Here is a 27,611-nt window from a genome sequence, read left to right on the forward strand (position 1 = left end):
AAAAGTAAAAAGGGCTGGAGAGATGGCTTAGCAGTTAAGGTGCTTACGTGCAAAGCCAACCCAAGTTCAATTCCCCAGGACCCATGTAAGCCAGATCCATAAAGTGGCACATGTATCTGCATTTCATTTGCAGTGGCTATATATCCTGGTGCACCCATTCTCTCCCCCCCCCCCAACTTCTTGTTCTCTCAAATAAATATTTTAAAATGTTAAAAAAAGAAAAAGAAAAAGAAATTCTGAAGTCAGATCCAGATCCTCCCATCTTTCTTTTTTCTTTTGGGTTTTTCAAAGTAGGATCCTCATGCCAGGCAACTTGTATGCAGTCTCAGATTGGTGTCAGACTCGCAGTGATCTTCCTGAGTGCTGGGATTAAAGGCCTGTGCTACCATGCCTGGCCTCCCATCTTACTCAAAATGAATACACTTCAATTTGTGAGAAAATGAGGTTGATATATTATGTATTTTTGATCTTTCCTAAGGAAAGATTACAGGTGATCATGATCAATAGGAGCTTAGTCTATGACCCTTGAAGCACTAGCCTTTCATCTATTTTTTTTTTCCTTTATTATTTGCAAGCAGAGAAAAAGACTGAGGGAAAAGAGACAGAGAGAATTAGCTCACAAGGACCTCTATCCACTACAAACACACACCAGATATATGTGCCACTTTGTGCACCTTGCTTTACGTGAGTACTTAGGGAATCAAATGCAGGTGGTTAGGCACTGCAGGCATGCACGTAATTGCTGAGCCATCTCACCAGCCAACAACTAGAATTATTTTTATTTTGGTTTTTAAAGGTAGGGTCTCCACGTAAGACAGATGCACAGGTAGTACATGCATCTGGAGTTCATTTGCAGTGGCTAGAAGTCCTAGCGTGCCCATTCTCTCTCTCTCCCCACCCCCTTTCCCCATTCTCAAATAAATAAAAATGAAATATTAAAAAAAAAAAAGGTAGGGTCTCACTCTAGCACAGGGTGACCTGGAACTCAGTGGTCCTCCTACTCCTGCCTCCCAAGTACTGGGATTAAAGGCGTGTACCACCACACCTGGCTTCTACCTAGTTTTATGCTGTACCTTGTAAGATGGAACAACATTCTTTTGGGGAAGTAAAGGGTGGGGAGGAATCTGAGATAGGTTCTCACTCAAGCCCAGGAAGACCTGGAACTCACTCCATAGCCCAAGGCTAGCCAGAAGCTCATGGTGATCCTCCTACCACAAATGCTGGAAATAAAGGTATGTACCTTCTCTGGCCATGGGAGAACTTTTTTTTTTTTTAAGAGTGAGAATGGGGGGCTGGAGAGATGGCTTAGCGGTTAAGCGCTTGCCTGTGAAGCCTAAGGACCCCGGTTCGAGGCTCGGTTCCCCAGGTCCCACGTTAGCCAGATGCACAAGGGGGCGCACGCGTCTGGAGTTCGTTTGCAGAGGCTGGAAGCCCCGGCGTGCCCATTCTCTCTCTCCCTCTTATCTGCCTTTCTCTCTGTGTCTGTCTATCTCAAATAAATAAAAAAAAAATTAAAAAAAAAAAAAAAGAGTGAGAATGGGGGTAGGGGAAGAGCAACAAGGCTGCAAAAGAATTCCAGAGACATGAGCCACTTCATGCATCTGGTGGATTCTGCGGAATTGAACTTGAGCCAGCAGACTTCAAATGCAAGTGGCTTTAACGGCTGAGACATCTCCCTAGCACTTGTGTGATAAAAAGAAATTTAATGAAAAACCAGGCACAGATGATACTCTAAAACAATTTCTTATTTATTTATTTGAGAGAGGGAGAAAATGGCAGAGAGAGAGAGAGAATATTGGCATGCCAGGGCCTCCAGCCACTGCAAAGGAACTCTAGATACATGTGCCACCTTGTGCATCTGGCTTATGTGGGTCGTAGAGAATTTAAACTGGGTCCTTTAGTTTTGCAGGCAAGTGCCGTAACCGCTCAGCCATCTCTCCAGCCCTAAAATGTAGTTTATACTGTACAAGGGGGACAGCCTGACCCTGATCTATCTAAGCAGCAGTGCCCTACTTGTATGTTATCTGGTTAGTGCAGCTATAGGTACAAACACCCCTGAACAAACAGCTTTCTGTTCTATAGTTGTACTTTTTTATCACTGATTTATTGGTCAAGAATTTTCTGTTGATTCCCCCAAATCATGTAACCTTAGAAACTTTCTTGTTTGTTTGTTTTGTTTTTTAAGGTAAGGATCTCACTCTAGCCTAGGGTGACCTGGAATTCACTGTGTAGTCGCAGAGTGGCCTTGAACTCACAGCGATCCTTCTACCTCTGACTTCCAAGTGCTGGGATTAAAGGTCTGAGACTATACAGAGTGAGACCCTATTGCAAAAAAAGAAAGAAAGAGATGAAAAGAAAAGAAAATCCCAGGTCAGGAAAACAAAAAAACACAAATTTGAGGCTGGAGAGATGGTATGGCGGTTAAGTGCTCACCTATGAAGCTTAAGGACCCCAGTTCGAGGCTCCATTCCCCAGGACCCACATAAGCCCAAGGTGGTGCATGTGTCTGGAGTTTGTATGCAGTGGCTAGAAGCCCTGGCACACCCACTTTTCTCTCTCTCCCTATCTGCCTCTTCTCTGTCGCTCTCAAATGAATAAAAATGAAAAAAAAAATTTTTTTAAACAAAAAACACATATTTGGAGGCTGGGGACCTGGCTCAGCAGTTAAGGGCACTTGCTTGGCAAAGCCTGCGTTCAATTTCCAGCACCTGAGATATAAAAGCCAGATGTGCAAAGTGGTGCATATATCTGGAGTTTGTTTTCAGTGGCAGGAAGGCCTAGTGCATCCAATTTCTTTCCTTCCTTCCCTCCATCACTTCCTTTCTCCCTTCCTTCTCTTGCCCTCGTCTTGCCAATAAATAAATAAATTTTTAAAAAGAATATACAAGGCAGCTGGGCGTGGTGGCGCACGCCTTTAATCCCAGCACTTAGGAGGCAGATGTAGGAGGACCACCAAGAGTTTGAGGCCACCCTGAGAATACATAGTGATTTCTAGGTCAGCCTGAGCTAGAACAAGACCCTACCTCAAAAAAACAATTTAAAAAAACTACTTAATTCGATATCAAACTTACAGTGACTCTCTCCCTCTCTCTCTCTGTCCCGTGTCTCTAATCTCTTGCAAATAAATAAAAAACTTTAGCCAGGCATGGTGGCACACATCTTTAATCCCAGCACTTGGGAGGCAGAGATAGGAGAATTGCTGTGAGTTCGAGGCCACCCTGAGACTACCTAGTGAATTCCAGGTAGGCCCGAAGAGAGCGAGACCCTACCTAGAAAAACCAAAATAATTAAATAATTAATTTTAAAAATCTCAGGTAAAAAGGGGTCTAGATTATTACATTTTAGCAAATTTACTTAGTAATGGTTACCAAAACTGAAAATGGAGCCAGGCATGGTGGCTCACACCCTTAATCCCAGCACTCAGAAGGCAGAGGTAGGAGGATTACCATGAGTTCGAGGATACCCTGAGACTACACAATGAATCCCAGGTCAGTCTGATCTACAGTGAGACCCTACGTGGAAAAAGAAAGAAAGGGGGGGAGGGAGGAAAAGAAAATGAAGGGAAGAGAAAGAGAGCAGGATGAATGGTAGAATGGTTCCTGTACCTCAGGGCTGAGTCAGTAGCATGTGCTGCTGTTGTGGTGATGACAGGAGACTGAGCTCTGGTGGCTGATACAGTTGCTACCACAGCAGGAGGGATCGTATTAGAGGTGGTCACAGGTGGACGAGACTACCAAGAGAAGAGCAAATATTTTACTTTAAAAACAAAACAAAATATAGTAAGCCAAACATTCAAAGTAAAATTTGAAACTTGGGTCTCAAGATGAATATGTGTCCAACGCCTTGACTTGGTTCTCATTCTTCTCCAATTTCTCATATTCCACATGCGCTTAAGACTACAATCCTTTTTGTTGGCAGGAAGATCTCTTTTCTTTTGATGTATGTATGTGCACACATGTGCACGTGGTTTGTGCACATGTACAGAGGCCTAAGGAAGACAACATGTGTCATCCTCTACTGCTCTTCCACCTGATTTCCTTCACTTAACCTTGAACTCCCTGCTTTTCAGTTCAGATTCGCTCATCAAGGCACCCCAGCAATCCTCCTGCCTCTCCCCCTTTCCACTGTGGGGTTACAGGCAGGCTAGGCTAGCTCTTGCATGGTGTCGGGGATCCAACTCAGGTCAGCATCTTGAATCAGGACACTGTTTTTTCTTTAGGCAGTCTCACTTAGCACAGGCAGACCTCAGCCTTCACTTCTCTGATTCATCATTACCATTCTTGTCCCAACCAAAATACTGCATTGTTTTTGTTTTTGGTTTTTCAAGGTAGAGTCTCTCTCTTGCTCATACTGACCTGAAATTCACTATTTACTCTCCGGCCTCAAACGCACAGCAATCCTCTTACCTCTGCCTCCCCAGTGCTGGGTTTAAATGTGTGTGCCACCATGCCAGGCACAACACATTTTTATTATCTAATTATAATCTATATCCTTTCCCTTTATTCCTACAGCTCATACATGCCAATGGATACCTTTTAAACCTATGTCCTGAATCTCAAATGAAAGTAACAGAGTATGTATAGACTCTCCTGAGTAAATGGTGATACACTGAAATCATGCAGGCTGAGTACCCCCAGCCCTGACGTGCCTGGATTGGCTGGTGAATGAGGTGCTGCACCGCTGGTTGTGCCGTAGCAGCATTTGGCAATTGCGAAGTTGGCCTCAGGACCGTGGTTACTTTAGAACTAGACATCACAGCAGCAGCAGCTGCACCTGAAATAAATTTGTTATTAGTATCATATAGGGGCTTAAAATTCAAATACATTTAATTATTTTCCCTAGGAAATTCCTAATTTCTAAAACTTGAATAATATGTTGATTTTTCAGTTGAAGTATGTTATGTATACATCCCATTACATCACAAAGAATATAAGCAAATGGGGCTGGGGAGATGGCACAGAGGTTGAGCACTGGCCAGTTAGGTACAAAGGTCTCTTTGACTGCCAAGTTCAGCACCCTACAACTGATATACTAAGCTGGATATGGCCACCAGATCTGTACCCTATCTGCAAAGTGGAATGTGTTTGTGAGCCACAGCAAGACACTTGGGTGCCCATACACATACACACACACACACACACAAAAATACTGATTGTTATTTGAGAGACAGAGAGTATGAGTTCACTAGGGCTCCCACCACTGTGAACAAATTCTAGCACATGCCCCATTTTTTGTGTGTCTGGCTTTAAGTGGGTACTGGGGAATCGAACCCAGGTTGGCAGACTTTTCAAGCATGTACCCTTAACTGCTGAGCCATCTGCCCAACCTCAATGGAAAAATGTGTGTGTATGTGTGTACGTACATATGTATGTATGTATGTATGTATATTTGGTATTTGGTTTTCAAGGCAGGGTCTCGCTCTAGGCCCACTGACCTGGAATTCACTATGTAGACTCAGGGTGACTTTGACTCATAGAAATCCTTCTACCTCTGCCTCACAAGTGCTGGGGTTAAGGGGCATGTGCCACCATGACCAGCCTAAAAAAATTATTTTTAAAGCCAGGTGTGGTGGTGCATGCCTTTAATCCCAGCACTCAGGAGGCAGAGATAGGAGGACTGCCGTGAGTTCGGGGCCACCCTGAAACTCCATAGTGAATTCCAGCTCAGCTTGGGCTAGAGTGAGACCCTACCTCGAAAAACCAAAACAATATATATACTTTTTTAAAAGTATGAAAAGAGCTGGGTGTGGTGGTGCATGCCTTTAATCCCAGCACTCAGGAGGCAGAGGTAGGAGGATCACCGTGAATATAAGGCCACTCTGAGACTACATATTGAATATCAGGGTCAGCCTGGGCTAGAGTGAAACCCTACCTCAAAAAACAAAAACATACAAAAAATATATATACATACATACATACATACATACATACATACATAGATATATATGAAAACAGGACTGGAGGGATGGCTTAGCAGTTAAGGCTTTTGCCTGCAAAGACAAAGAACCTTGGTTCGATTCCTAAGGACCCACGTTAGCCAGAAGCACAAGGGGCGCACGTGTCTGGAGTTCATTTGCAGTGGCTGGAGTCTCTGGCATGCCCATTTTTCCTTTCTCTCTCCTCTCTGCCTCTTTCTCTCTCATAAATAAATAAATTTAATTTTTTTTAATGAAGACCACAATTATACTATCAACCTGAGAAGTATTCAGAATAAAAAACAATTTTTAGATTACAGAAAAATTTATATGGCAACTGGAAATGGTAGTACATATTTATAATCCCAACATTCCTTTTTTTTTTTTTTCCTTGTTTTGTTTTTCAAGGTAGGGTCTCACTTTAGCCCAGGCTGACCTGGAATTAACTATGTAGTCTCAGGGGGCTCTCAAACTCACAACAATCCTCCTACCTCTACCTCCCGAGTGCTGGGATTAAAGGTGTGCATCACCACGCCGGGCCCAACATTCTTAATACTAAGAAGGCACGTGGGTTTCATAGCAAGACTTAGGAGGCTACCCAGGCCCACATAATAAGGCTTTGTCTCAAAACAACACAACCAAAAGCCTCTTCCTTGTTCTAATGCAATCTAATACACACACAACCAGACCGTGTTAAAAACATGCATTGCTGGGCTAGCGAGAGCAATGGCCAGGTACACCTGCTGTTCAAGCAGGAGTACCCAAGTAAAATGCTGGAAGCTGTGGCGGCCTTCTGTAATTTCATCACCTTGGTGCTCACTCATGGCAAGACAGGAGGCAGAGACAGGAGAAATTCCCCAAAGCTCATGGAAAGTGCAACAAAGAACAGCACAGTGAGAACAAAGGGAGAAAAACCCTGCCTCAGATGTGGCAGAAAGGCAAGGAATAACCCAAAAGTGGTCCTCTGATGTCTGCATGCGTGCCCTGGTGTTTGCACCTACACTCACACACACAAGCATGTGTATCCCCCCCATCTTGTACAAAATGTGCACCTGCCATTGCATTTTCCAGAGTCAGAACATGGTGTCTTTACCTCGAGGTAAATGGGAAGCTCCAATGTGAAGAGGGGGCCCAGGAGCATTGCTGCGGATGATAGACATCTGCACGTTTGTGGTCATAATGTGGTGCAAATTACTGGGATGTCCCTGGAAGAGATGGGATGGGACGTTATTTTCACAAGCTTGGTCTTAGTCATTGAACCGAGGGAATCAGTTTCTTCCAAATGTAGGTCTCCTTTTTTTTTTCTTTTTCAATGTAAGGTCTTAATGATCATAAACTCACTCTTAAACTCATCCCAGACTGGCCTCAAATTCACAACAATCCTCCTACCTCTACCTCCTCAATGCTGGGATCAAAGGTGTGTGCCATGATGCCAGGTAGGTTATCCTTTTTAATCTTTATTTTTCTTTTTGCGATTTTGAAGGTTGACCTCAAAGCTTTAGACGTATGAGGAAAGTGATACAGCGCTGAGCTAAAACCACAGACCAAATTATTCCTTTTATTTTTTATTTATTTTTTATTTGAGAGAAAGTGAATATTAGCACAGCAGCACCTCCAGCCCTGCAAACTCGGGTGCATGCGCCACCTTGTGCATCTGGCTTTATGAGGGCACCAGGGAATCAAACCTGGGTTTTTTGGCTTTGCAGGTAAGCACATTAACCACTAAACCATCTCTCCATCCCAGGCTATTACTTTTATACAGCAAGTACCCCTAGGGAAGGCGGCCGGGGACATTTAACTGTGGTCTTTTCAGCTCTGTACTGCCAGCTCTGTACTATGTAATTATGTCAACAAGCTTGTCACACGTGACAATGAAGACACTTCAACTCCAGCAGGCCCAGTATTAGATGACATATTTGATTACATATTTTTAGAAGTTCATGTCTGCAGCATTAGCCTTTCATACCTGCTTTCTCATTCTCGGTCAACATTTATTTTTCCCGTTTCCCCGTCTGCTTTACAGATCTCTACACCATTCAGTCCTTAAGCTACTGAAGATTTCTAAGTAAAAGTTGGTTATCATTCAACAAGTACTCCCCTGGTTCTTTAGCTCATACTCCAAGTGTCCAACTCTCTGAAAATAGTGCTTGCCAGGTGAGGTCCCTGGACTTCTGAGAATGTATAAGCAGTATGGCAAGAGGAAAGATGGATAGAGAGACGGCTTAGCAATCAGGTGTGCTTCCTCTGGAAGAAAGGGGACCTGAAACTGCTTCAGTTCAAATCTCCAGATCCCACATAAAACAGCTGGGTGTAAATGTTAAAAAAGACAAGAAAAAAAGGGGCTGTAATAATTGCTTAGTGAAGCCTAGGAATGGATACAAGTTTGATTCCCCACTACACACATAAGCCAGATGCACAAGGTGGCGCATGCATCTATAGTTCACTTGCAGTGGCTGGAGGCCTGGGCGCACCAATTCTCTCTCTCTCAAATAAATAAATAAAATATTTAAAAATAGCTAGGCATGGCCACATATCCTGATAACACCAACCCTACACGAGCGGGCATAGACCCAAGAACTGGACATAGTCCCAAAGCCCTGCAAGTTCCAGAACAGTGAAAACAGACTCTGACTAGCCGGGTGTGGAGGCACACACCTTTAATCCCAGCATACCTGAGGCAAAGGTGGGATAGCCACAAGTTCAAGGCCACCCTGAGATTACATAGTGAATTTGAGGTCAGCCTGTGCTAGAGTATAGCCCTACCTCAAAACACCAAACAAACAAAAAACCAACAGACTGTCTCACGAAACAGGACTAGACAGAGAGCAATGGAGGAGGCTCCATGCTAGCAACTGCAGATAAGCATATGGGGTGCTGCAAGGGCACATACACGTGAATACATCACATGCATAAAGAAATTTTTTTAAATAATAAAAATATAAAATAAAATAAACAAGGCTGAATGAGGTGGTGCATGCCTTTAATCCCAGCACTCTGGAAGCAGAGGTACAAGAACCACTGTGAGTTCAAGGACACCCTGAGGCTACCTAGTAAATTACAGGTCAGCCTGGGCTAGAGTGAGACCCTACCTCGAAAAAGCAAAGAACAATAAAGAAAAAGAAAAGGAGAAAAAGGCCCTAGAGCGCTGTCCACAATGCAGAGCAGTGCTCTCAGAGCACGGTTGTCTTCCTACAACCAGGGACATGCTTATGACTCCGTCTCACCTGAAGGCAGTGCCTGACACACTGCACCTGCTCAGTAAATACAGGCTACCAGTGTATAGATTCACTTTTTGATATGTTTTATTTAGTTATTTAGTTATTTCAGAGAGAGAAGGAGGGAAGGCGAGGGGGAGAATGGGTGCACCAGGGCTTCCAGCCACTGCAAATGGACTCCATATGCGTGCACCACTCTGTGCATCTGGCTTACATGGGTCCTGGATAATCAAACTGGGATCCTTCAGTTTTGCAGGCAAACGTCTTAACTGCTAAGCCATCTCTCCAACCTTAGATTCACTTTTAATTGCACTCTTTCATTTTTCAAAGCTTCTATCTTCCCTTTGCAGATACCAATGACTACATTTCAATTTAGGACAGCATCGAGTGTGGTGGTGCATGAATTTAATCCTAGCACTCGGGAGGCAAAGGTAAAGATGACTTTGAGTTCAAGGCTAGTTCTAGGTCAGCCTGGGCCAGAGTGAGACCCTACCTCAAAACAAACAAATAAATACACAAAAGAATCAATTTAGGGGCTGGAGAGATGACTTAATGGTGAAACTACTTGCCTGTGAAGTCTAAGGACCCAGGTTCAATTCCCCAGTACCCATATAAGCCAGAATCACAAGGTGGCACATAAGACCACAGTTTGTTTGTAGTAGCTGGAGGCCCTGGAGTGCCCATTCCTCTCTCTCACATAAATATTTTAAATAAAAAAAGAACAAAAACCGATTTAGGAGAGTGCCTCATAGACTGCTGGCATTAAATGCATAATGATGAAGTGTGGCATCTACAGACAATCAGGAAGGAGTCAGGTGTGGTGGCACACACCTTTAATCCCAGCACTTGGGAGGCAGCAGTAGGATTGCTGTGAGTTTGAGGCCACCCTGAGACTACAGAGTGAATTCCAGATCAGCCTGGGCTACAATGAAACCCTATCTCAAAAAAAAAAAATCAGAAAAGATAGAAGAAAAACAATAACCTGTTGTCCACTGATTGTTGCCACAGGAATAGCTGAAGCTTGAGGGATGCTACTCTCCATGGTAACTGTAACCTGCCCTGGAACCTTAGGAGGAAGTGACAAGGTAGAAGGTGGAGCAGGAGCAATGGGTCTGCTAGGCATGGTGGGCTTCGGGGGCGGCTGTAAAAAGAAAACCACATGAAACCTGTCAATAGCCTTGCTCTTGTGATGCATTTCACAATGTAGTTAAAAGCACATAAACTAACCCTAGAGACACAAGAGATGCCTCAGGCATTATTTGGTTTTGGTTCATCTGTTAGCATCAAGCTTTTCTGCTAAAGTACTACCAATTTCATTATACAGGAAGAAATGTACAAAGCAAGGCTAAATGTTTTTGCTCAGAGCCACAGAGACAATAAAAAGTGAAACTGTGAATCAACCCCAGATCTGTATTGCTCACAGTTCAAGCCCTTTCTTCCATACAATCCTGCCTCCCAAGGTTTGGCAGAAGGAAACCAAACTCCCGGTAACTGAAACATAAACCCAAGATAATAGACAGGAAACATGCTCAAGACTTCTGGTATTAGCCTTGGAGAACAACAACACAACAAGATAAAACTAACTTTGGGGCTGGAGAGATAGCTTAGTGGTTAAGATGCTGGCCTGCAAAGCCTAGGGACCAAGGTTCAATTCCCCTAGTGCCCACATGGACCAGATGTACAAGGCAACACATGTTATCTGAAGCCTGTTTGCAGTGGCTGGAGGCTTTGGTGTACCCATTCTCTTTCTTTTTCTATCTGCCTCTTTCTGTCTCTCACAAGATGAAAAAATAGCTGGGTGTGGTGGCGCATGTCTTTAACCCCAGCACTCAGGGGGCAGAGGTAGTAGGATCAGCATGAGTTTGAGGCCACCCTGAAACTACATAGAGAATTCCAGTTCTGCCTGGGCTCGAGTGAGACCCTACCTTGAAAAACCATAAAAAAACCATAAAAATTAAAAATTAATAAAAAAATAGAATTTTAAAAAAAGAAAAAAAAAACCCTGCATTACCATGAGTTGAGTAATGTCAACATCAGTGGATAAGAACCACGAGTTCTTACCAATGGTTAAGAACCAAGAGTCTGGACTTGAGAAATGGCTCAGCGATTAAGGAACTAGCCTGAAAAGCCCAAAGACCTATGTTTAACTCCCCAGGAACAGATAAACAAGGTGACACAAGCATCTGGAGTTCTCTTGCAGTGATTGGAGGCTCTGGCATACTCATTCTCTATCTGCCTCTTCCTCTATCTCTAACAAAGAAGAAAAACAAAACAGCCGGGCATGGCAGCACATGCCTTTAATCCCAGCACTTGGGAGGCAGAGGTAGGAGGATCACTGTGAGCCTGGGACGACAGAGTGAATTCCATGTCAGCCTGAGATAGAGGAAGGCCCTACCTCAAAAAAACAAAAAAGAGCTGGGCATGGTGGCGCATGCCTTTAATCCCAGCACTCAGGAGGCAGAGGTAGAAGGATCACAGTGAGTTTGAGGACACCCTGAGACAACATAGTGAATTCCAGGTCAGCCTGGGGTAGAGAGAGACACTACCTTGAAAATAAACAAAAGAAGATCTGTGATGCCAATTTCCTGGCACAGTCTAGGTGCCACACAACAGAAGAGCTAACCTACACAGAAGACCTGAACTGACAAGCCCAAAACAAAAGCCAAGGAGGATCCTAGGATACAGTCTGACGTTCTGCTAGAATTACTGCAAATACTATCTTTAGTTGTGGTTTGGTGTGAAATTTTAAACCTCTCCATTACCTTCATAAGTCCTTCGGAAAAAGAGAGTGGCACTGCTGGAGTCAGGTGTGCTGGAGGAGCTGTCACTGCAACAGGAGCGGCCGATGCAACGGCATGCTGTGCAGGCAGCATCTGCACCTGGGGATAGGGCCTTACTACCACTGGCTCCTGCTTCTCTTCCCGGGGTGGCAGGGAACTGCTGGGGCCCACGTGCTCTCTGGGACCGACTTCAGCATCTCGGCCAGACTCATCATTCACTGGGAAGACATAAAGAAGAAAACAGGATTTCAGTTTTCCAAGGCTAAACAGTATAGCAACACAGACAAGAATGGCCCTTACCTTTTTCAGGGTTTTCTCTTATGAGACACAGCCTCACTATGTAACCCAGGCTGGTATTGATAGGCTATCCTCCTGCCTTAAAACCTGCAGACTGAGACTGTATATGTGTTGTGGCCAGCTCCCTCAAAAAGCTTTTGTTTTCTTTTTTGGTTTGTTAGAGACAGTCCTGCTACATAGCCTTGGCTAGCGCATAATAGTAAGTAGGCCCAGCTGACTTCAAACTTTCAGCAATCCTCCTGCCTCTGTCTCCCATATTTCCCAGACATACTACCATTCATTTTTAACAGAAGAGAACCTAAAAGCACCAACTATCTATACTCCTTATGATACAGTAATTATGAAACAGAGAGAAACAAGAACCTACTTAGCAGAAAGCCTCCCCTTCTCCCTTTCTAATCCTCTCCCTTTCCTACTCTCCATGTTTTTGTTGAAACAGGGTCTTATGTAACCCTGGTGGCCTCAAACTTGGTTCACAGCAAGGGGATGGATGACCTTTAACTCCTGACCTCCTGCCTCTACATCCCAAGTATTACAGGTATGGACTGAGACTACAAACATGAATCAGCAATCCTGAACATAATTTCATTCTTAAGAGCCACTGAGCTGGGTGTGGTAGCTCATGCTTTTAATCACAGCACTCAGGAGGCAGAGGTAGGAGGATTGCTGTGAGTTCGAGGCCACCCTGAGACTACATAGTAAACTCCAGGTCAGCCTGGACAAGAGTGTGACCCCACCTCGAAGAACCAAAAGAAAGAGAGAGAGAGAGAGAGAGACAGAGAGAAAAGAGCCCCTGAAAAAATGAAGAACTAGAAACGTCTACAGCTTAGGGCTATAGAGTACATGCCTGCCATGCACAAAGCCCTAGGTTTAATCTCTAGCCTGGGGGGGGGGCCTGCGTGTGCATGTGTGTGTGCATGCGCGCGCGTGTACAACTTGAACTCCTGACACCATGGAGCTGTTGTCAGGTTGGACTCTTTTTGGAGGAGAAAAAGAAAGCTGAGCATGGTGGTGTAAGCCTTTAATCCCAGCACTTGGGAAGCTGAGGTAGGAGGATCACTATGAGTTTCAGGTCAGTCGGAGCTAAAATGAGAACCTACCATGGGGGAAGAAAAATACAAGGGCTGGGAAGATGGCTTAGCAGTTACAGTCCTCGCCCCTGTGAAGCCTCTTAAGAATGCAGGTTCAATTCCCCAGTACCCAGATGCACAAGGTGGTACAATGTGTCTGAGGGTTTGTTTGCAGTGGCTAGAGGTCCTGGCATGCCCACTCTCTATCTGCCTTCCTCCCTCTTTTAAGTAAACAATTTAAAAAAAAATTTTTTTTAAATGACAAAGGGGCTGGGCAAGGTGGCACATGCTCTTAATCCCAGACTTGGGAGGCAGAGGTAGGAAAATCACTGTGAGTTTGAGGATAGCCTAAAATTACATAATTAATTCCAGGTCAGCCTGGGCTAAAGTGAGATCCTACCTCAAAAACAAACATTAAAAAAAGAGAGAAACAAAAAAGACACAAGGGCTAGCGAGATGGCTCAGAGGCTGAAGGCGCTTGCTTCCAAAGCCTGACATCATAGGTTCAATTCCTCAGTTTCTATGTAGCCAGATGCACAAAGTGTCACATGCATGTGGAGTTTGTTTGCAGTGGCAGAAGGTGCTGACGCACCCGTTCATTCTCATTCTCTCTCTAAGACAAACAACAACATTGATGTAGCGGGGCACGGTGGTGCACACCTTTAATCCCAGCACTTGAGAGGCTGAGGTAGGAGGATCACTGTCAGTTTGAGGCCAGGATGAGACTACATAGTGAATTTCAGGTCAGCCTGAGCTACAGTGAGACCCTACCTCAGGGGGTGAAAAAAAAAGTTGCTTGCAGCCCCACTTCAACCTCCCCCGCACACAAACACATAAATTCAGATGCACAAGCCAGGCGTGGTGGTGCATGCCTTTAATAACAGCACCCAGGAGGCAGAGGTAGGAGGATCTCCATGAGTTCAAAGCCATCCTGAGACAGAATTCCAGGTCAGCCTGGGCAAGAGTGAGACCCTACCTTGAAAAAAAAAATTCAGATGCACAAAGTGGTCCAAGAGGCCCTTACATCCACACTTATCTTCTCCCTCTCTGCTTGCAAATAATAAAAAATGTTTGAAATAAATAAAAATACAACACTGAAAATATTTTTAGGCTGCAGAAATGGCTTAGCGGTTAAGGTGCTCCCCTACATAACCAAAGGACTCAGGTTCAATTCCCCAGGACCCACACAAGCCAGATGCACAGGTGGCACATGCATCTGGAGTTCATCTGCAGTGGCTGGAGGCTCTGGTGCACCATTCAAACTGCCTCTCTATCTGTCTGTCTCATAAAAAATAAGCCGAGCATGGTGACACATGCCTTTAATCCCAGCACTTGGGAGGCAGAGGTAGGAGGATCGCCACCCTGAGACTACATAGTGAATTCCAGGTCAGCCTGGGCCAGAGTGAGACCCTACCTCAAAAATCCAAAATTAAATAAATAAATAATAAAATAAAATAAACCTGGGCCAGGCGTGGTGGTGCACATGTTTAATCACCACACTCCGGAGGCAGAGATAGGAGGATCGTTATGAGTTCAAGGCTGCCCTGAGAATAAAGAGTGAATTCCAGGTCAGACTGGGCTAGAGTGAGACCCTATCTCAAAAAAAAAAAAAAAAAAAAAGGGCAGTCTGTTGGGTTTGCCTCAGGGAAAAAAAAAAAAAATCCTTTTATTTATTTCTGGTTGGGGAAAAGGTTGAGACAAGGTCTCATGCAGCTCTGGTTGGCCTTCAACTTGCTATCCTCATTCTCCCACTTCTACCTCCCAGATGCTGAGATTACAGGCATGTTAACACCGTTCCAGGCAGAACTCAAGAGATGGCTCAGCAGTTAAGGCACTTGGTTTACAAAGCCTGACGGCCCAGGTTTGTTTGTGCAGTGCCCACATAAAGCCAGATGCACTAAGTGGTGTATGTGTTTGGAGTTTGTTTGCAGCAGCAGGAAGCCCTGGAGTGCCTATACTCACTCATTCTATCTGCCCCTTCCTCTGTCTCTCTCAAATAAATAAATGAAATGAGATATTTTTGAAAACATTTTAGGTGGTGCTACAAGAAGGTACTGACCACAAGTGCATGCTCTTCACTACGCAAGAAATGCATATGCAGGGTTCAACAGATGCACAAGGGCCTCACTCTCACATAGCCTTCATCCCCAGAGAACTAGAAACTGAATTGTTAAAGAAGATAAAACAGGGCTGGAGAGATGGCTTAGCGGTTAAGCACTTGCCTGTGTAGCCTAAGGACCCCGGTTCGAGGCTCGGTTCCCCAGGTCCCACGTTAGCCAGATGCACAAGGGGGCGCACGCGTCTGGAGTTCATTTGCAGAGGCTGGAAGCCCTGGCACGCCCATTCTCTCTCTCTCCCTCTATCTGTCTTTCTCTCTGTGTCTGTCGCTCTCAAATAAATAAATAAAAAATTTAAAAAAAAAAAGAAGATAAAATAAACAGACTTCCAGAGAAAATGACATCTAACATGAAACCTTAAAGTATACCAACCACCAAACAACTGAATATGGCAAGTAAGTTAAAAGACTGATGCATTGGAAAAATATACGCAAAGTCCCAAGGTCAAGAAAACGGAAACCTTACATCACTCATTCAGAAAATATGAGGAGATATCATCTAGCAGCAGGCACAACATGGCTTAAAGTACAGAACAACAGTATTTGAAACAAAAACTAAATTAGCAGGAAGTAGGCTAAGCAATAGAAAATGAGCCAGAAACATTCAACAAGAGCCTCAGCTTATACATAAGAGGCAAAGACAGCCAGGCACAGTGTACATCTGTGATATCAGCACTCATGAAGCTAAAGAGAAAAATCAGAGTTTCAGGCCCCCACGGATTATAGCAAGCTTGATACCAGCCACGGCTACGCAGTAAGACAACATGGGAGGGAAGGCTTAAAGGAGACAGTGAGGGAAGAAAGGGAAAAAGAAGTGGGGGGGGGGGCAATAAAAGAAGCATTAGGTCTTGGTTTAAACAATGAGTAAACTGTGGTAACATTCACTATAAGGAACACAAGAACTGGTATTAAAAAGAAAGAATACAAAAGGGCATTTATTTCACTTTGCACTGACACCTTTCTTTTTAAAAATTTATTTATTTGAGAGAGAGAAAGAAAGAGAGACAGAGAGAATGGACGTGCCAGGGCGTATAGCCACTGCAAACTCCAGACACATGGAAACTTGTCCATCTGGCTTTACATGGGTACTGGGGAATTGAACCTGGATCCTTTGGCTTTGTAGGTAAATGCCTTAATCGCTAAGCCATTTCTCCAGCCCTGATATATTCTTTTTACTTTATATAGAAAACAGCATTTGAATACTTACTAAACTTCAGCAATCCTGACAGGCTTGGGTGATTCTTTGAGGAAGGGGCTATCTGTGCATTTTAGGATGTTTAGCAGCATCCCTTGCCTCTATCATATTCCAATAGCACCTCCCAGTTGTGTCAAACCAAAGTCGCCACACATTGCCAAATATTCCCTTATCGGCAAAATCACATACCACTGAAAGCCAGTCTTCTGCACTCAAAGGCCATACTACATTAAAAAAAAAAAAAAAAAAAAAAAAAGTTCCAAGCCGGGTGTGGTGGTGCACAGCTTTAATTCTAGCACTCAGGAGGCAGAGATAGGAGGATCACCATGAGCTCGAGGCTACCCTGACACTACATGGTGATTTCTAAGTCAGCATGGGCGACAGAGAGACTCTACCTTGAAAAAACCTAATTAAAAAAACAAAAAAGTAGCCGGGCATGGTGGCACATGCCTTTAATCCCAGCACTCAGGAGGCAGAGGTAGGAGTTTGAGGCCACCCTGAGACTCCATAGTGAATTCCAGGTCAGCCTGAGCTAGAGCAAGACCCTACCTGGGGGGGGGGGGGGGGGAGAGGAGGGGAGGAGGGCCAGGCATAATGAGGCATGCCTTTAATCCCAGCACTGGGGAGGCAGAGGTAGGGGCAGGGGGATCACTATGAGTTCGAGGTCATCCTGAGTCTACATAGTGAATTCCAGGTCAGCCTGAGCTACAGTGAGACTCTACCTCGAAAGGAGAAAAAAAAAAAAAGAGCCTAGAGGGCTGGCATAGCAGTTAAGGTGCTTCCCTGGAAAGCCTGGGGATAGATTCAATTCCTCGGTACCCACATAAGCCAGATACACAAGGTGGCACCGTGTCTGGAGTTCATTTGCAGTGGCTAGAAGCCCTGGTGCACTCATTCTTTCTACTTGTCCCTTTCTCTCTCTCTCTCTCTCAAATAAACAAATAAAAAAAGAAAGAGGGCTGGAGAAGATGGCTTAGCAGTTAAGGCATTTGCCTGCAAAACCAGAGGACCCCAGTTCGATTGCCCAGGTCCCATGTAAGCCAGATGCACAAGGGGTCGCACGCGTCTGGAATTCGGTTGCAATGGCTAGAGGCCCTGGCACATCCATTCTCTCTTTCTCTCTCTCTCTCAATAAATAAATATATTTTTAAAAATAGGGCTGGAGAGATGGGTTAGTGGTTAAGCGCTCACCTGTGAAGCCTAAGGACCCTGGTTCAAGGCTCAATTCCCCAGGACCCACAAAAACCAGATATACAAGGTGGCACATGCATCTGGAGTTCATTTGCAGTGACTGGATGCCCTGGCATGCCCATTCACTCTCTCTCTTTCTGTCACTCTCAAACAAATAAAAATAAAAATAAACTTAAAAAAAATAGATACCAATTATGACTTTTAAAAAAGAAAGAAAGGAGAGCTGGAGAGATGGCTTAGCATTTAAGGCACTTGCCTGCAAAGCCTAAGGACCCAGGTTTGATTCTCCAGGTCCCACATAAGACAGATGCACAATATGGTGCAAGCATCTGGAGTTTGTTGGCAGTGGCTAGAGGCCCTGCCACACCCATTGTCTCTCTCTCTCAATTTTTCTCCCTCCCTCCCTCCCTCTGTCTCTAATAAATAAATAAAAATAATAAAAAGAAAAGAAAAGAAAAGAAAAGAAAGAAGACAAAAAAGCGGTCTATGTCTGATACTCATTTGCAGCATCCAGTGGCCCTGGAGTGCCCATAAATACACACACACACTCAAATATTTAAAATAATAATAATTAGCCAGGCATGGTGGCGCATGCCTTTAATCCCAGCACTTTGGAGGCAGAACTACGAGGATCACCAGGAGTTCAAGGCTACCCTGATGCTACATAGTGAATTCCAGGTCAGCCTTGACTAGAATAAAACTCTACCTCAAAAAAAAAAGTTTATTATTATTATTAGGACTGGAGAAATGGCTTAGCAGTTAAAGCACTTGCTTGCAAAGTCAAAGGACCCAGGTTTGATTCCCCAGGACCCACATAAACCAGATGCACAAGGTGGCACATGCGTTTGGAGTTCATCTGCAACAGCTGGAGGGCCTGGCGTGCCCATTTTCTCCCTCCCTCCCCCTCCTCTGCTTCTTTCTCTCTCAAATAAAATAAAAAATATTAAAACAATAATAACAGTAACTTTTGTTCCTGGGCTGGGGAGACTGCTCAATGAGTCAATCACCTGCCATACAAACATGAGAAGCTGAGTTCAGGTCCCCAACACCCATGTAAATACCAACAGTAGTGGGAACAAAAATTCCAAGGACAATGGAGAGATGGAGGGGGCACAATGGAGTACAGATCTGTGAAAAGTGGGGAAGGGAAGGAATTATCATGGTTTGTTTTCTGTAAGTATGGAAGCTGTCAATAAAAAAGAAAAACAAAATTAACCAGGCGTGGTGGCGCATGCCTTTAATCCCAGCACACAGGAGGCAGAGGCAGGAGGGATCACCTTGAGTTCAAGGCCACCCTGAGACTACATAATGAATTCCAGGTCAGACTGGACCAGAGACCCTACCTCAAAAAACAAAAAAAATAAATAAAACAAGTAAATAAAATAAAAAGGAAAAAATTCTTTTCTAATAAGGTGGAAAAGCAACAGAAGACACCCAACATAACCTCTGCCTCCACATGCATGCACACACACATGTACACACATACAGATGCACTTACAGGCGTATGAACAGATACACACTACACACATATGCAAAATTTTCAAACAAAAAAATTTTGTTGGGGAGTTCTCTCTTGGGACTGTTCCTATATATCCCTGAGAGTTAAATAAATGATAACATATTAACAAATTTTAAAAATAAGCATTACAAACTGGACATGGTGGTACATGTCTTTACTCCCAGCACTTGGGAGGCAGAAGTGGGATGATTGCTTTGAGTTCGAGGCCACCCTGATACTACAGAGTGAATTTCAGGACAGCCTGAGCTAGAGTGAAAACCTATCTCGAAAAACCAAGAGGGGGGGGAGGGAGAGAGAAAGGGGGAGGGAGGGAGGATGAATGGGCATGCCAGGGCCTTACAAGTATGAAGTACTCTAAGTTGTACATGTAGTCCTGTGCATGGAAATTACGTGGTTAGAATGGGATGAAAAATGCTTTAAGTAAGTGTAGCAATATACCATTTCTTCAAATTCAGTAAGCTAGTAATTACAAGAATTCTAGAAGGAATTTACTAATTTCTAAGTTAGAAAACTGGCAATATTCTGAAAAAGAAACAATATAGACTATGACACATCTCACCTGTGGCAACTGGGTTTATCAATCCTGCAGAACCACTATTTGCAATCTGTGATGGGGTCTGGCTAAGCCCAGCAGAAGGGGTTCCTAGCCGAGGAAACTGCTGAGAACTCATTTCCACCTGCAATACATAGTCATACTTATTACAGGATTCTGAAATTAGAAACACGGAGAATAAAAGCATCTTTGGTCCCCAGAAGCCCTCTCTTGTAAAAGCAAAAGCATCATCATTTATCTAAAGAAATGTTATATACAGACATCTAAATTATAACTTTTATGTACAAGGATTAAATTAATACCACCACCATTTAGACAAGTTTTGGGGGACACTATTATCCTCCAAAGTACTAGTAAATCGCTATGTTAATAATGGACAACGAATCCGGTTCAGCAGCCAAATGGTAGGTATTACCATAAGGCATATGTTCTCTCTCTATGTAAAGTTTTATGGAAAACAGCATGTGTCTTTGAGAGACTCAAACCTCACACCAAGGTAAACAGAACCGTAATTAAAATGTCAAAATGTCCAGCCCCAAGAAAAGACTAGAAATCTTACATTAAGACCTGATGCGAAAGGAATCCTGGAACGCTTTTCTGTAAAGGCCTCCATTTAAGGATTTCCTTTTTTTTATTTTCCTTTTTCACAGACCGCCCCCACCCCCTCCACACCACCCAGACAGGGGGACATGAGACCAGCTCCATCGTATCGAAAATCGCCCTCCACTTTTCCCTCCGGAGTCTAGCTCTGCAGATCTCCCCCGACTCGCCCTCAACCTCTACCCCACCCCGAACCCCCGCCGAGAACCGAGGTCACACGATTCCAGCCACTTCGAGTGTCCGAGACACACCGCGTCCGGAGGGGGCGGACGACGTTCTGCGGAGCCCCTCGGGCGAGACGAGCTGGACGCGTCTTTACCTGCGGCCGCCGCCCGCCCGCCTCTCCCTCCATCCCTCCCTCCCTCCCGCGCTCATCTCTCCAGCCTGAGGGCCCCGAGTCAGCGCCGGGCTCCCCACACGCAGACAGACTCGTTCCGGAACGTGCCCCGGGGCCTGCCGCTGTCCAGCCCGCCCGCCACACTCACCCGACCGCCGGGCCGCCGCTCTCCTCCTAGTCCTCTTCTCTCCCTCCCTCCTTCCCTCCTCCCCCCCCCCCCCGAACCTGCCCCTACCTCCCCCGCCCGCCCATTGGCCACACGCCTGGCGCGTCACCGCCGGGCCTGGACCAATCCGCGGCGGCCTGCGCGCTCTGGGCCCGCCCCACCCTCCCGCCGACTGCCTAGCCAATGAGGGGCAAGGCTCGCTGGGAGGAGGGGCCCAAAGCCCTCGAGGCTGAGCCAATAGCAAGGAGAGACAGGCGCTCCCGGGCGGGAGAGGCGGGGAGCCCAGAGGCCCCGCCTCCCCTAGGGTCTGTGAAAGCGGCGGGCGCAGGGCCCGGATGTGGAGAGTCACTTTAAACTGCTTCAGGAGCCAAACTCTCTGGGCCGCCCGCCCGCTCTCCCCTGGACGCTTCTGTTTTCCCCCGCCGCCCCCGCCAAGGCCTGCGTCCGCCACGCCCCCACGCCCGGGTCAGCCCACCGCTCCCGGTGTCTCTCCCTTCCACTCTACAGGAGGCCCCCCACCAGCCCTGCAGCAGTCTCCAACTCGCGCGAAGAGCCGGAGACGGAGCCGCAAGAGCAAAGACACCTCTTGCCCTTCCCCCGGGGACGCGCAAACGGGACGGACGGCTGCAGCCCGGCTTGGCCGCCCCGCCCCCTCGTCTCCTCCCCTTCTCTGCCCGGCGCCCGTCCCGCCATTTACCTGAATGCTCGGCCGGCCGGCCGGCGAGCCGCCTCCTGTTCCTTCCCGTGCGCTTTCTGCCCGTGGAGCCGATGTCCTCGGGCTCCGGCGCCGCAGCCACCGCAGGGGCGCTAGCACTCGGTCCCCCCCACCACCACCACCCCTCACTCCAGCGCCGCCGCTTCCGCCGCCGTAACGAGCCTCTCGTCTATTGGTTAGAGCAATCCCCGCCCCACACAAAGACAGCCAATCCTAACTTGGTACGAGCGGGATGGCGGCCGGGTCCCGCCCCTTCGTCGCCGCAGAGGCGTCTGGGAAGTGTAGTCCACGTCTACGGGGGGGCGGTCTTAACAAGAAGGAAGGGAGGGGAGAGGGGCGGAGCCTGGGCGACCATGGCTCGGGCATCACACCCCTCTGCAGCCTCCAGTCAGTTCTGCCATTTCTCTTTGCGGAGGGAGAAGAGAGGTGGTCCTACCCTTTCGGCTCAGGCTGACGACGCTAGGTTTCCTTTTCCCTAAGTGGGGCCGGAGCGACGACAGTAGGAAAGGAGTCGGGGACCCTGGCACCCCCGACCGGGATGAGGATGCCTAGACAGTGCCCGCTTCCCGCTGTGGCGTGTGGGACTGCTGCTGTCAGCGCGGAAGGCAGAGCCTAAGCTTCTGGGGAGGACCGGACGTGCGCACTGGAGCGGCGGTGTCGGGTTTGTGTCCCAGAGCCGAACACCCGCCGTGTGAAGCGGGCTGGCTTCGGGAAGAAGGGCTCAGGATTCATTTCGCCAAGACAGCTATGTACCTGTACAAAACCTCCTGTTTACAAAGAATTCTGTCGTTTTTTTTGGGGGGGGGGTGGAACTTTTTAAGAGTTTGTGTTCTGGTATAAAGCAAAATTTGTTTAGTAACAGATCATGCACCTCTCTTCCCTGATGGTAATTTAGGAGTGGAGTTTTGTAATTTGTTAGGAAACTAGTGGAATTTAGATCTGTTATCATTGTTATGCACAGCCATGAGCCAACAGCTTGGCAAGAAAAAAAAAAAATGTAGCTTTTGACAGCCGGGCGGGCATGGTAGCGCACGCCTTTAATCCCAGCACTCAGCACTCGGGAGGCAGAGGTAGGAGGATTACCATGAATTCGACGCCACCTGAGACTCCAGAGTGAATTCCAGGTCATTCTGGGATAGAAAAAAACAACAAAAAAAGTAGCTTCTGACTGCAAGGAGGCATCTCAAATGCCCTTGCTTCCTCATGCAAGTCCCTTTCCTTTCTGTTTTTGTCCCTTCACCCTGATATGCTTTATATACATAACTGACATACTTTAGCCCCCTCTCTATTTCAGAGATCTTTACACAACCCCCGCCACCTTTTTGTTTGTTTGTCACTAATTTTTAGGAGGCAGGGTTTCACTTTAGCCCAGGCTGACCTGAAACCTACTTTGTAGCTCCTGACTAGCTTCAACTCACAGCAGACCTCCTACTTCAGCCTCCTGAGTACAGGGAATAAAAGCATGCACCACCACAACTGCTTCCATCCACAGACTCTTATTTTTTAGTTTTTATTTTTTTAAATGTTTTTTTTTAATTTTTATTTATTTATTTATTTGAGAGCGACAGACACAGAGAGAAAGACTGATAGAGGGAGAGAGAGAATGGGCGCGCCAGGGCTTCCAGCCTCTGCAAACGACCTCCAGACGCATGCGCCCCCTTGCGTATCTGGCTAACGTGGGACCTGGGGAACAGAGCCTGGAACCGGGGTCCTTAGGCTTCACAGGCAAGCGCTTAACCGCTAAGCCATCTCTCCAGCCCTAGTTTTTATTTTTAAAACGTCTCACTATGTTGCCGAGGCTGTCCTTAAACTCTGTAGCTCACTGAGACCTTGAATTTGCATTTCTCCTGCCTCAGGCTCTAGGGTAGCTGGGATTTGTGGACACCTTGTGCTCTGCTTTGATAGGTTTTGATTGATCATTGTGTCTGTCACTATCAACCTGGAACTGGTTGTCAGGCTAGAAGTAAGAGCAGTATTCATCAGCCAGGCATGGTGGTGCACACCTTTAATCACAGCACTCGGAAGGCAAAGGTAGGAGGATTGCCGTGAGTTCAAGGCCACCCTGAGACTACATAGGGAATTCCAGGTCAGCCTGAGCTAGAGTGAGAGCCTACCTCAAAAAAAAAAAAACAAGGGCTAGAGAGATGGCTGAGCGGTTAAGCGCTTGCCTGTGAAGCCTGAGGACCCCGAGGCTAGATTCTCTAGGACCCACCTTATGGTGCCCAAGGGGGTGCATGCATCTGGAGCTCCTTTGCAGTGGCTGGAGGCCCTGGCGTGCCCATTCTCTTCTCTCAATCTGCCTATTTCTCTCTCTGTTGCTCTCAAATAAATAAAAATAAAAAAATTAAAGGGAAAAAAGTACTCATGTTGCTGCTGCTTCTGCAATTTCTCTGCCACCTTCCACTGGTTTGTTCCCTCCCAGGCAGGTGCCCTCCAATGGCATCCCAATGCTCTTAATGCTATAACTGTTTTCCTATGCATGGTAGTGTAGCCTATAGTTTCAGTTATTATCCTTGAAGATTTCATTTACATAGTACCTGAACCAAACCACATGAATATCTTACACGCCCCACAAACCTAACAATGTGCACCTTCATTGGCTTGTGTCATGGATGGTCCCTCATCCATATGAAAGCGTCTCTCTGCTTTCAGCTTTGTAGTAGTTTGACATATTTATATCTCCCAGAATTCCATCTCTCCCGGCATATATTGCATTGATATGTACCTCTACATCACTTTTCCCATTCCTTCCATTGTTCTGGCTTAAGCCTTTATTTTTTATTGATTTTGGGTTTTTTTTTAATATTTATTTACTTGAGAGAAAGAAACAGAAAAAGAAACAGAGAGAGGGCTGGAGAGATGGCTTAGCGGTTAAGCGCTTGCCTGTGAAGCCTAAGGACCCCAGTTCGAGGCTCAGTTCCCCAGGTCCCACGTTAGCCAGATGCACAAGGGGGCGCACGCATCTGGAGTTCGTTTGCAGAGGCTGGAAGCCCTGGCGCACCCATTCTCTCTCTCCCCCTCTATCTGTCTTTTCTCTCTGTGTCTGTCGCTCTCAAATAAATAAATAATTTTAAAAATATATATAAAAAAAAAAAGAAACAGAGAGAGAGAAAGTGAGTACGGGCCCACCAGGAACTCCAGCCACTGCAGACGAATTCCAGACACGTGTCACTTTGTGCATCGGCTTATGTGGGTTCTAGGGAATTGAACCCAGGCCATCAGGCTTTGCAAATAAGCATTTTTAACTGCTGAACCATCTCTCCAGCCCTTTTTTGGTTTTTCAAGCTAGGGTCTCACTCTAGTTCAGGCTGGCCTGGAATTCACTATGTAGTCTCAGGGTGGTCTCGAACTCATAGCGATCCTCCTACCTCTGCCTCTCAAGTACTGGGATTAAAGGTGTACACCATCACACTCAGCTAAAATGACTTATTTTTATATCTTCCATCAACAGGGTTCTTTGTATGTGCAGGCAATATGTTTTCTGAATATACTCACACATCCAGAACACATGAATGAAATCTGAGTGTTTCCCTGCCCGCAGGACAGTCCCTGCTGCTTTATGCATCCATGTCTATGGTGAACACTTGAAGGAAAGTGGATGCTTCGCCCCTGGCTGTCCTGCCAGCATTTATGTCTCCATCCACTGATCACGGTGTGCTGAAGACAGCCTTTGTATCCAGTCTGAAACTGCCACTCTCAACCTTTCAAGGCCATTGCCAGTTTCAGGAACTCCTTAGAATCTTGAGGTTTTGAAATAATGTCATCCACTCAGGATAGTTTAAATGATTGAAGCAAAGACAGAAATAGACATTGTTGCAGTCAGGTTTGCATTGCTGGCAGAAAACACCTGACCAAGAGCACCTTGGGGGGGAAAATAAAAAGGTTTATTTTGGCTTACAGACTTGAGGGGAAGGAAGCTCCATGATGGCAGGAGAAAACGATGACATAAGCAGAATGTGAACAACAGCAACAGGACACTGTACCAAACATTAGCAAAGGGAAACTGGTTATAGCACCCATAAGCCCGCCCCCAACAGTACACAGCCTCCAGGAGGCATTAATTCCCAAATCTCCATCAGCTGGGAACCTAGCATTCAGAACACCTGAGTTTATGGGAAACACCTGAATCAAACCACCACAGGCATCATATCCACTTGTTGGTTTTCCAGAGAACAAAGCCACTGCCCATTATCAACAAAGAGGACAGGTCCTTTGTACAAGTATCCTGTTGTCAAATGTCGAGTAGTCTGCAACTGTTGGTGAATCTCTAGTAGGCCTCTCACTAAACCCAGATGGTTCTCTCTGTCACATCTAAAGATAATGAGTCTGGTGGCACATGCCTTTAATCCTACAATTTGGGAAGCAGAGGTAGGCAAATCACTGTGAGTTTGATGCCACCCTGAAACTAATTCCAGGTCAGCCTGGGCTAGAGTAAAATCCTACCTTAAAAAAAAAAGAAAAAAGAAAGCTAAAAAAGAGATGTGAAGGGAAGAGAAAGGAAAGGAGGGGGTACTTAATGTATATATGCAAGTAGAAGAATAGATTAATGGGGGTGAAAAGGCTTAAATTAGGTCAAGCAAAGAGATTGAGTAAAGGAAAGGAGGAGGGAGGGCTAATCAAAATCTAAGAGGATATAAAAAAATCATATGGAAACCCACTTTTTTTGGACAATGGAACTCTCAGGAGCCGTAGATTGTTACTAGAAAATTTTCAGTGCCAGGGATGGGATACCTTCCAGTGAGTTGTTGGCCAGGGAGGTCTCTGATGCCCCCAAAACATTACAGGCCATTGCTAAGGCCCTTATTTTCCCACCAGGAATAGATGGTAAGACCCTATTGCTGAAGACTCCACATTACTTGGGCTGCAAGGCCACTTGGAAATCCTGCTGGAACCGAGCTGATAGCCTCCTCCATGTAGACTAGCTGATAGAAAGCTGGAAGAAGCCATTCTGCATGCAGTTCATTGGGACAAAGAGAAATCACCAGTGAAGATAGTCAACAGTGGACACTGCAAGCCTTATATTTGGCCAGCCAGGCCAAATGAGCCAGTGGATGCTGGCACATCTGTCATGATGGAAGCCAACTGCCCTCTATTTTTTTTTTTTTAATTCAAGAGCGACAGACACAGAGAGAAAGACAAATAGAGGGAGAGAGAGAGAATGGGTGCGCCAGGGCTTCCAGCCTCTGCAAACGAACTCCAGACGCATGCGCCCCCTTGTGCATCTGGCTAACATGGGACCTGGGGAACTAAGCCTCGAACCGGGGTCCTTAGGCTTCACAGGCAAGCGCTTAACCGCTAAGCCATCTCTCCAGCCCCCAACTGCCCTCTAATTGGAAGGGAATACATTCCTGATACTGAAAACCTACAACAGGGGTAGTCATGAGCCCTAGGGGTGTAACATCTGCTGCTGTCTGGCTAAATGCATATACTGACCTCACCAAACTGTCCAGTAAGCACTTCTCTTAATGTTCATACCCTTTATATTATATGCTACTCTCACTTTTGGTTATAGAACCTTCTCTTTTCAGATGGCAGTGACCTTGGGATGACTCAGAAGGCACCATGGTGCTGAGAAGAAGTGACAGAGGAGTGCTCAGCACTGCAATATCTCTATCACATCTTCCAAGGCTCAGGGTCCATTGCAGAAGAAGTGGCAGAAAGGATGCAAGAGCCAAAGGAAGGGTAGGACTGCTTACAATGTGTTCCTCCAGACACAAAATGGCCTGGATATCCCTGACCTCACAGTGCCTGACACTACCTACACAAGACCATCATAATAGGAGGAAAAGGCCTGGCATGTTGGCACACGCCTTTAATCCCAGTACTCGGGAGGCAGAGGTAGGAGGATCACCGTGAGTTCAAGGCCGCCCTGAGACTCCATAGTGAATTCCAGGTTAGTCTGAACTAGACTGAGACCCTACCTCGAAAAACCAAAAAAAAAAA

At 45.9% G+C, this 27,611-nt stretch overlaps 1 protein-coding gene across 6 annotated transcripts in view; it reads right to left on the minus strand.

Moving 5' to 3' along the window:
* The window catches only part of Sap130 (Sin3A associated protein 130), a 59,921-nt gene extending 38,151 nt beyond the window's left edge, over window positions 1–21,770 (minus strand). For 5 of the 6 annotated variants that reach the window (XM_004668178.2, XM_045150407.1, XM_045150410.1 and 2 more), the window contains exons 1-7: window positions 21,651–21,770; window positions 19,857–19,974; window positions 11,892–12,127; window positions 10,112–10,270; window positions 7,008–7,119; window positions 4,649–4,773; window positions 3,606–3,730 (exon numbers count right to left, since the gene is read on the minus strand). In XM_004668178.2, the coding sequence (XP_004668235.1) occupies window positions 3,606–3,730; window positions 4,649–4,773; window positions 7,008–7,119; window positions 10,112–10,270; window positions 11,892–12,127; window positions 19,857–19,968 (869 nt within the window). In that variant the 5' untranslated portion in view covers window positions 19,969–19,974; window positions 21,651–21,770. Of the gene's footprint in view, window positions 1–3,605; window positions 3,731–4,648; window positions 4,774–7,007; window positions 7,120–10,111; window positions 10,271–11,891; window positions 12,128–19,856; window positions 19,975–20,935; window positions 20,978–21,650 lie in introns of those variants that run through there. The other variant, XM_045150406.1, reaches the window with a different exon arrangement.
* Between the last annotated feature and the right edge of the window lie 5,841 nt (window positions 21,771–27,611).

This window comes from Jaculus jaculus, chromosome 5 (assembly GCF_020740685.1).
Source record: "Jaculus jaculus isolate mJacJac1 chromosome 5, mJacJac1.mat.Y.cur, whole genome shotgun sequence".
Taxonomy (NCBI): Eukaryota; Metazoa; Chordata; class Mammalia; order Rodentia; family Dipodidae; genus Jaculus; species Jaculus jaculus.